The sequence below is a fragment of the Electrophorus electricus genome, chromosome 1 (assembly GCF_041902795.1).
Source record: "Electrophorus electricus isolate QZ-2024a chromosome 1, ASM4190279v1, whole genome shotgun sequence".
NCBI classification, from domain to species: Eukaryota; Metazoa; Chordata; class Actinopteri; order Gymnotiformes; family Gymnotidae; genus Electrophorus; species Electrophorus electricus.
The window spans coordinates 39,743,844-39,754,505 of NC_137497.1; the positions used below are offsets into that span (position 1 = coordinate 39,743,844).

The 10,662-nt window shown below is 43.1% G+C and overlaps 1 protein-coding gene across 14 annotated transcripts in view; it reads right to left on the minus strand.

The window, feature by feature from the left end:
- kif13a (kinesin family member 13A) overlaps window positions 1-10,662 on the minus strand; it is a 56,914-nt gene that overhangs the window by 11,606 nt on the left and 34,646 nt on the right. For all 14 annotated transcript variants that reach the window (XM_081719377.1, XM_081719379.1, XM_081719360.1 and 11 more), the window contains 10 exons: window positions 7,585-7,715; window positions 7,127-7,213; window positions 6,698-6,873; window positions 6,009-6,228; window positions 5,338-5,500; window positions 4,957-5,100; window positions 1,446-1,595; window positions 1,091-1,255; window positions 509-682; window positions 26-177 (listed from right to left, as the gene is read on the minus strand). In XM_081719377.1, coding sequence (XP_081575503.1) covers window positions 26-177; window positions 509-682; window positions 1,091-1,255; window positions 1,446-1,595; window positions 4,957-5,100; window positions 5,338-5,500; window positions 6,009-6,228; window positions 6,698-6,873; window positions 7,127-7,213; window positions 7,585-7,715 — 1,562 coding nt within the window. The remainder of the gene's footprint in view (window positions 1-25; window positions 178-508; window positions 683-1,090; window positions 1,256-1,445; window positions 1,596-4,956; window positions 5,101-5,337; window positions 5,501-6,008; window positions 6,229-6,697; window positions 6,874-7,126; window positions 7,214-7,584; window positions 7,716-10,662) is intronic.

Here is a 10,662-nt window from a genome sequence, read left to right on the forward strand (position 1 = left end):
CACACACACAGAGGGGTTTTATCACCTGTCCCGAAGCGTGCGTGTCTTGGCCTGCAGTGTGTCCAGCTCCCAGCGGGACGTGCCGTTTCCTGCACACCGGTGACCCCATACCTCGATGGCCAGAGCACCATCAGTGATGAACTCCAGGAACTCCTCTGTGACATGCACCACATAGTCCTGCAGCAAACAGCACAAGCACATGATGAACCGGTGGACTGTCCTACCTCTCTAACACACCTGGGTGCTGTGTTAATGAACACTAATACACAGCACAGGCCTTTGGCAGGAGAGACATGTGAGAAATGAAACAAATCTTTATTAGTCTGTGTTTTGGATGTTGTTATATGGTAGAGACCACTTCATTCTTTACAAGGTACAGAATATGAACCCTGCAGAACCGTTCATCTATAACTGCTGTGATAACGTTTCATAATGTGTATGTATGTACAGGATCTCGTGTGTTTATACAGGACTTAATGCTTATAGGGTGGCCTGTGTGTTGGCTCACTCTGCAGTGGTCGAAGAGCACAGTAAACTGTGAGTCCGTGGTATGAGGAGAGGGCGTGTCTGGGCTGACCATGGGAGGGGCCACTGCTGGCTCCGCTTGTTCCCAAAAGGTGTACTGACAGAAGACGAAGTTAGACAGGTTAAGGGGAAGCCCAGTTGCTTCGCGGATCCGCACCTGTAAAACGCACAGTGCACACATGCACAAACATTAAACTGCTCCACCTGGAGAGGAGCTGGCACTTTACTGACAAAAAAAAGCCGTTAAAAGACGTTTAATGTTTAAACAGCGTAACGAGCACATCTTTTTACATGATGATCAGAAAACACAACCTGCTGGAGAAGCAGCCAAAAGCTCCTCACCAGTCAGGATTTACGTTTTACATGTAGAGCATTTAGCTGACGCTTTTTACCCACACTGACTTACAATTATGACTGAATAAAACTTGCGTAATTGAGGGTTAAGGGCCTTAATGAGGGCCCCAACAGTGGCAACCTGGTGGCGGTGGGGCTTGAACCGGCAACCCTCTGATTAGTCGAGTACTCGTGTGAGTGTAAAGATGGGCGCTGGGTGAGCTGTGTGTACCCTGCAGGTGAGTTTCTTGGCCATGTGGACGATCTCCCCATTAGTGTCCATGACCTCATAGCTGCTGCTCTCGCTTGAGTTCTCAGAGGAGTCGTCGCTGCCTGCCAGTCGCTCAGGCACTGGTCCACTCACACGCATCAGTTCCACGTGCAGTCGCCCCGCAACCTGAAACACACACACACACACACACACACACACAATCAAATAGCCTCACACACACGCGCGCACACACACACACACACACACAGAGCTATACATATTCGTTTAAACAGTCTCACACCACACACACACACACACACACACACAGATAACACATAAGATCCCGCATCAGGAACCACAGTGTTATTCGCAGTACCTCCCCCTGCTGACTGATGATAGGAACTGCGTACTGAAGCTTGACATCATGGAAGAGACACTCGAGGAACACATTAGCTACGCCAATGAGGTTGTGATTCTCTTGTGCTTCATAGAATGGATCTCCCTGCTTGTTATGCTGTTGAACACACTGCCAGAAGACAAACACAAACAAACAAATGCAAACATCAAATCAGCAGAAAATCAGGAAAAAGCACAATGTTCATCTGTGTCCTTATTTATTAAACATGTTATGGCTTCATCTACTTATTATTTAATTAGGTCCCATTGAAATTATAATATATTCAACGGCACTGAGCAAACAAATCAGTGTCTTCAGGTATGTTGGATTAAGCATGCAACAGGGAGGCCATGGTGGTAGATCTTCACATTTGGACAACATTACACAAAAAAAATCAAAGGCTCTGGGAAAAGCACCTTACTGGGCAAGAACCCAAACCCTCTGTGCAGAAACAGCTGCGTATTTCATTATTTTTAAAGACTAGATAACAGATTTACAATCATTTACTGGAATATAATAACTTGATGAACTGTGAGCACCTACGGCACTGTAACCCCTTCACTCTGATAGGCTTACAACTAACGCTGTGGCATTACAAGGACACAATGAAGTGGCTACTCTGATATACCCTGCAGCATGTTCAGAGATCTGTGTGTGTGTGTGTGTTTATATATGTACGTGTATGTATGTGTGTGCGTGTGCATGTGTGAGCGTGTGCAAGCGGGTTTGTGTGCATGTGTGCGTGCGTGCGCGCGAGCGTGTGTGTGCATATGTGTGTGCGCGAGCTTGCGTGCATGTGCGCACGCGCATGTGTGTTCGTGTGTGCACATGTGTGCACACGCGTGTGTGTTTGTTCACATGTATGTGCATGTATGTGTGTGTGTGTGAGCGTGTGTGCATCTGTGTGTGTGTTTGTGTGAGCGTGTGTGTGCGCGCATTTGTGAGCATGTGTGCATGTTCACGTGCATGTGTGCACCCGCATGTGTGTGTGTTCAAATGTAAGTGCATGTATGGGTGCCCGTGTGTGTGTGTGCGAGCGTGTGTGCATCTGTGTGTGTTTGTGTGAGCGTTTGTGTGAGCATGTGTGCGTGCGCGCACGTGTGTGTGCATGTATGTGTGCGCATGAGCGTGTGTATATGTGCGTGTATGTGTGTGCGTGTATGTGTATATGTATGTGCATGTGTGTGTGTATATGTATGTGTGTGTATGTGTATATGTGTATATGTATATGTGTGTATGTGCACGTGTATGTGTATGTGTGTGTATGTGTATATGTATATGTGTGTATGTGTATATGTATATGTGTGTATGTGCACGTGTATGTGCATATGTATGTGCGTGTGTATGCGTATGTATGCGTATGTGCGTGTGTATGCGTATGTGTGTGTGTATGCGTGTGTATGCGTATGTGCGTGTGTATGCGTATGTGCGTGTGTATGTGTATATGTATGTGCGTGTATATGCGTATGTGCGTGTGTATGTGTATATGTATGTGCGTGTATGCGTATGTGCGTGTGTATATGTATGTGCGTGTATGCGTATGTGCGTGTGTATGTGTATATGTATGTGCGTGTATGCGTATGTGCGTGTGTATATGTATGTGCGTGTATGCGTATGTGCGTGTGTATGTGTATATGTATGTGCGTGTATGCGTATGTGCGTGTGTATGTGTATATGTATGTGCGTGTATGCGTATGTGCGTGTGTATGTGTATGTGTGTGTATATGTGTATGCGTATGTGCGTGTGTATGCGTATGTGCGTGTGTATGTGTGTGTATGCGTATGTGCATGCGTATGTGTATGTGCGTGTATGCGTATGTGCGTGTGTGTATGCGTATGCGTATGTGCGTGTATGCGTATGTGTATGTGCGTGTATGCGTATGTGCGTGTGTGTATGCGTATGTGCGTGTGTATGTATATGTATATGTATATGTGTATGTATATATATGTATGTGTACATATATGTATGTATATATGTGTGTGTGTATGTCTATATGTGCATGTGTATGCGTATGTGCGTATGTATGCGTGTGTGTGTGTGTATGCGTATGTGCGTGTGTATGCGTGTGTGTGTATATGTGCGTGTGTATGTATATATGTATATGTGTATGTATATATGTATATATATATGTATGTGTATGTGTGTGTATGTATATGTATATATGTATGTGTACGTATATGTGTGTGTATGCGTGTATGCGTATGTGTGTATATATATATGTGTGTGTGTGTGTGTGTGTGTGTATATGTATGTATATGTATATGTGTATGTATATATGTATGTGTACGTATATGTACGTATATATGTGTGTGTATGCGTGTGTATGCGTATGTGTATATATATGTGTGTGTGTGTGTGTGTGTGTGTGTGTGTGTGTGTGTGCGTGCATGTGTGTATATGTATGTATATGTATATGTGTATGTATATATGTATATGTATATATGTGTATGTATATATGTATATATATATGTATATGTATGTATATGTATATATGTGTGTGTATGCGTGTGTATGCGTATGTGTATATATATGTGTGTGTGTGTGTGTGTGTGTATATGTATGTATATGTATATGTGTATGTATATATGTATATGTATGTATATGTATATAATGTGTGTGTGTGTGTGTGTGTGTGTGTGTGTATGTATGTATATGTATATGTGTATGTATATATGTATATGTATGTATATGTATATATGTGTATGTGTGTATGTGTGTGTGTGTGTGTGTGTGTGCATGTGTGTATATGTATATGTGTATGTATATATGTATATGTATGTATATGTATATGTGTATGTATATATGTATGTATATATGTACATGTATGTATATGTGTATGTATATATGTATATGTATGTGTATGTATATATGTATATGTATGTATATGTATGTATATGTGTATGTATATATGTATATGTATGTATATGTATATGTATGTATATGTATATATGTGTATGTATATATGTATATGTATGTATATGTATATATGTGTATGTATATATGTATATGTATGTATATGTGTATGTATATATGTATATGTATGTATATGTATATGTGTATGTATATATGTATATGTATGTATATGTGTATGTATATATGTATATGTATGTATATGTATATATGTGTATGTATATATGTATATGTATGTATATGTATGTGTATGTATATATGTATATATGTGTATGTATATATGTATATGTATGTATATGTGTATGTATATATGTATATGTATGTATATGTATATATGTGTATGTATATATGTATATGTATGTATATGTATATGTGTATGTATATATGTATATGTATATGTGTATGTATATATGTATATGTATGTATATGTATATGTGTATGTATATATGTATATGTATGTATATGTATATGTGTATGTATATATGTATATATGTATATGTATGTATATGTATATATGTATATGTATGTATATGTATGTATATGTATATATGTGTATGTGTGGCCCCAGGAGATGCTCACAGTGTCTTGGCCTCCTTCCCTCCATTCCCTGTAGTGGTCACGCATGTCCACCAGCTTGTTTTCCAGCTTCTCAATGGTCCACACCTGTGTGCCTTTAGCTTTCCGCCGCACCTGGATAGCCGGCTCGCTGACGATCGCGCCGCGCTAGTGCACAGACACGGCAGGTGCCAAAAACCTTCATCAGCAGGAACCACTTACACCAGTGTGACTAAAGCGCACATGTGAAAACTCTGCAGATTTATATACACATCACTTGTACATAATCTGATGCAATTTGTTCATTCTACATTTGTAAAAGAACGGTTCCTACGGCAATGCATTCTTATGATTGTGTATTCAGCTGGACAACAGTGTATGATCACCATGCAGGTGAACTCTCACCTTGCGGTTGGCACTCAAGTTGGCGGCGGGTATCTGCAGTGTGACCTGGTAGTCAGTGAGTTTGCCCATCTCCTCCGAAAGGAAGTTGGCTTCTCGGACTAGTGCATTGGCCCGGACCACCTGCTCCCGCAGCCGGGATAAACTCTGGCGGAACAGCTCATCCCTGAAACACACCAATGCCCACACACGCGCGCACGCACGCACGCACATTCCCACAAGCCCACGCACAATTTACTTTCTGCCTGAAATAAATGCATGCAAGCACTCATGCTAGTAATACACACAAAAATAACAGGCTACACACTGGTGATCCAGATAACTGGTCTCCACTGGCTGTAGGAGAAGGCACGCGTGTGTGTGTTTAAGCAGTACAATGTGGATGAGTGAGCTGGATGTTGTGTTTAAGGGTGCCAAATTGGGAAGCTCCAGAAGCTTTTACAGATGAAAACAAATTGGCTGGAAATGGGACACGAAAGTTTCATCAACTGACTCTTTCTACAGCCAATCGAAACAGTCAGACTAGTAACAAAATCAGACTAGTAACAGACACGTGGCATTTGGACAGCTCTGCTGTTCTCTACAGCCACAGGGACCCAAGTATCAAAGTGTGCAGATGAAAACACAACGCCCACGCCCACGCCCACACCCACACCCACACACAGCCTCCTCACCTCTCCTCTGTCCACAGGCGCAGCTTGCTTTGTGCGATATGCGTTGGGAAGGGCAGACGGTCACTGCTGCTGCGCTGGTGCGTGGACGCTCTCTCTGGAGAGAGCTGCTGGCGGAGCAGCTCCAGCTCACGCTCATAACGCAACCGTTGCTCCTCCAGAGCAGTCCGCTTCTCCTCCAGGTACTGCTTCTCCAGAACCTGCACCACACTCTGCATGGGGTCTGCAGGAACCAGAGGGGACCAATGCAACACCCAGTCACTTAAAAGTGAGGCAGGGACAGTGGAATAAGGGTCATGGGACAGGGGGTTGCAGGGGCAGTTAGGTAGGGGCAGTAGACTAAGGAAAGGATGTTACAGGCAGGAGTAGTGTAATAGGGTCAGTAAGTTACAGGTGAGTAGTGTGGTAGGGGCAGTAAGGTACAGGTGGGGTAGTGTGGTAGGGGCAATAAGGTACAGGTGGGGTAGTGTGGTAGGGGCAGTAAGTTACAGGTGGAGTAGTGGGGTGGGGCCAGTAAGTTACAGGTGGAGTAGTGTAATAGGGTCAGTAAGTTACAGGTGGAGTAGTGTAATAGGGTCAGTAAGTTACAGGTGAGTAGTGTGGTAGGGGCAGTAAGGTACAGGTGGGGTAGTGTGGTAGGGGCAGTAAGTTACAGGTGGAGTAGTGGGGTGGGAAGCAGAGCAGAAGCTTACCATTGCTGCCCAGTGTTTTCATCATGACCTCCATCTGAGCGAACTCGTAGCTGTAGTCCTGCTCAGACGACGCTTCACTCGCCGTCTCCACATCGGCCTCAACAAAACTCTCCCGTGGCGACTCACGCTCCAGCTCTTTCAAACGGTCGCGCCGCTTTCGCTTTGGCAGATTTGCTCTGGGGGACCCAAACACAATTGCACAAACCACACACACCAAGGAGATAACACACAAACCACATGGTGTGTTAACGCACAAACCACACACACCAGGGGTTAACGCACATGGAATACACACCAGGGGTTAATGCACACCCCTCTTGGGGATCATACAACACCTAGCTGCTAACACAGAATTCCGGCTTCTTCTGAGTCCCTATAAACAGAACTTTATAAAGACAGACAAACTAACAGGTAAAGCTAAATCCAAACCTGAAGAAGTGATTGTTGCCCCACAAAATCCGGTCTCCATGCCAAACATGAACTGTTGAGTAAACCATTGTTCCATTCACGCAGGTTCTACAGATAAAAACAAAAAAAAAAGACATTTATTCATTTTAATACGTTTTCCACAAAAATCTCAACTTCCAGTTCTGCTAGCTGGTGGTCCTTCTTACTGCTCAACTCTATGTTCTTGAGCCAGGAAATCCACTAGGTGGAGCAAGTACCTCCAGCAGTGCTATTAGTGCTCTTGGTTCTTGGCCACACATGGCTGTGGTATCAAATTCAGATCTCCACATTAGAAGGCAGAGGACGCAACCTTAACCTTTAACTGTTCACAATTCATCTTTAAAATTGTTCCTTTTCTGGTTTGGCAATATTCACATGATACAATCACACTGGGTGAGGTGAGTTAGTTGTAGGTGTGTGTACACAGTGTGTGCTCTGACCTGGCATTCTCTTTGGGGCAGAGGGTGACCTCGCCCTCAGGGGTTATGTCAATAACACAGTGCTCCGGCTGGATCCCAATACCAAACAGCTGGATGTCCTGAGAGGTGTCTGCTCCCACAAGCGTGTGCTCCTGAGTAAGCACACGCGCATACACATGCACACAGGACAGATATGCCCTCTTCAATATGCAGTAAAGACCCAGTGTTCGTGGACCATGTACGACCCTTCAAAATGCTAACTGGTGACACAGAAGCAGGCCTACCACCTGATGATTACATGAACACCTGACTGCGATGATTTGAGACAATGATTTTCAATAGTAATTTGATTTCAAATGCATCCCATGAACCCAAATGAACCCAAGGAATATAATAAGATGCACTTTTCCCTGACCCAAGTGTAATGGTACAGCTCAGCGTTTGGTGGCTGATGTTTGCTTCAGTTTTGCAATGGAGCTTCAACACTAATGTAGCTAATGAGTAATGAAAGCTTATTTAATATAATTTAAACTGAAACATTATCATGTACACTAGCTGGCCAAAAAAAAAGGTCACCACCTGGATTTAACTAAGCAAATAGGTAAGAGCCTCCCATTGGATAATTACTGAATGGGTGATTATGTTTCAGCTGGCAACAAGTTATTTAACTCTAACTGATGCAGTGAGTAGCTTCTCATTTGTTAAACAACCATGTTAAAAGACACATCCTGTGGTCATGGAAAAGATGTTAATCTGTTTCAGAAGGGTGAAATTATTGGCATGTGTCAAGCCGAGACAACATCTAACGAGATTGCTGAAACTACTAAAATTGGGTTAAGAACTGTCCAACACATTATTAAAAAGTGGAAGGACAGTGGGGAAACATCATCTACGAGGAAGGAATGTGGTCGGAAAAAAATCTTGAATGATTGTGATCACTGATCACGATGGTGAAATCAAATCGTAGAAAAACAACAGGGATGTTCAATAGTGAAAATAAGAGCATTTCCACATGCACAACGCGAAGGGAACTCAAGGGATTGGGACTAAACAGCTGTGTAGCCTTAAGAAAACCACGTGTCAGTGAGGCTAACCAACAAAAATGGCTTCAATTTGCTAGGGAGCATAAAGATTGGACTCTGGAGCAATGGAGGAAGGTCATGTGGTCCGATGAGTCCAGATTTACCCTGTTCCAGAGTGATGGGTTCATCAGGGTAAGAAGAGAGGCAGCTGAAGCGATGCACCCATCATGCCTAGTGCATACCGTACAAGTCCGTGGGGGCAGAGCTATGATCTGGTGTTGCTGTAGTTGGTCAGGTCTAGGTTCAACAACGTTATGTGCCCAAAGAATGAGGTCATCTGACTACCTGAATATACTGAATGACTAGATTATTCCATCACTGGATTTTTTCTTCCCTGATAGCACGGGCATATTCCAAGATGACAATGCCAGGATTCATCGGGCTCAAATTGTGAAAGAGTGGTTCAGGGAGCATGAGACATCATTTTCACACATAGATTGGCCACCACAGAGTCCAGACCTGAACCCTGTTGAGAATCTTTGGGATGTGCTGGAGAAGACTTTGCGCAGTGGTCCAAATCTCCCATCATCAATACAAGATCTTGGGGAAAAATTAATGCAACTCTGGACAGAAATAAATGTTGTGACATTGCAGAAGCTTGTGGAAACAACGCCACAGCGAACGCATGCCGTAATCAAAGCTAAAGGCGGTCCAAAGAAATATTAGAGTGTGACCTTTTTTTGGCCAGGCAATGTACTTTTCTTTTTGACATGGTCTCAAACCTCATCATGTTATTAAGCACTCTCAAACAGCCTTTTTATGCGGTTCCTGACCCTGAACACATATACAAATGGACAAAATTGTGGACAAAATCCAGTCTATGGACAACTGCTAACTGAAATCTTTAAAATATAAATCAAGCATGTTTTCCATTAATGTAGTTCAAGCATGTTTTACTTCCATGAGGCAATCTAACGCATTCGTTTACATGCTGATTAAAAGATGTGTAGCAGAAGAGAAGCCTTGATGCTAAATGTGTGACGAAACGGTTCTGCTTCAGAGAACGTGCTCAGACATCCTTTCACAACAAAATCATTTTAACGAGTAGATGTTTTGGCTATAGTATGATTATTTTGATTTACAGTTCATTTTGTAATTACTAAAAGCATAGAGGGTGAATTTCCTAATCCAACTGCCCAGGATTGTTCTAATCCCAAATGGTTTAACTTTGTTGAGGAGTCTGTGGGATGCTTCTGAAATCAACAAAGGCGTGGTTCTCCTCCAGCTTGATCAAAAGGCGTGGTTCTCCTCCAGCTTGATCAAAAGGCGTGGTTCTCCTCCAGCTTGATCAAAGCCAGGTAGACAGCTGAGGAGATGTCTCCTGCCTTGACAGTGCAAACTAAAGTTTGAATTGGGCGTGGGACAGAGGACTCAATATAAGATAACTTCTTGGATACCAGTGGTGATCTGAGGCACAAGTCTGGTACAGCTGACTAAGACAGACGCATGCTGGGTATTCCTGTGATGGGTGCGTATTGCCTAAGAGTGGGTGTGAGTTGAGCAAACACCGCCCTGTGGTGGAGGCTGCTTATTCTAGTGGCGGCATACTGTATTGGTTTCTACAGCACTCTGTATTTTTATGCCATGCTGTGGGCAGTCAGAACACAGGCCCGTTGTCCAGGCTACAGCACAGACCAGACCAACGGTCTCACATGACACCTCCAACCCTGCAGCCAGATGCCCCCGCCAGCCTCAGAGAACAGCTCAGAATAATGTACTCAGTCATATCAGTGGGAATCACCGGAGACACCAGCTTTAGGATAGCTGGTTCAAAGCCCAGAGAACCCGGTACAGGTGTGTGTCAGCTCATAAACTATACAGTTGCTCATCAGCTAAATATATACAGTTGATCTCTGAGGCTAACAATTTATTTCTGCAATTTACAGTCATTCTTTTCATTAGTCTTTTAACACAAATCAGTTTAGCTTGATTCTATTGTGTTTTTAATTCATTTCATTATTTTTAATTGTTTTTTCTAATCATGTTTTCTATTTAAATCAAGTGTTTCTGATACTTG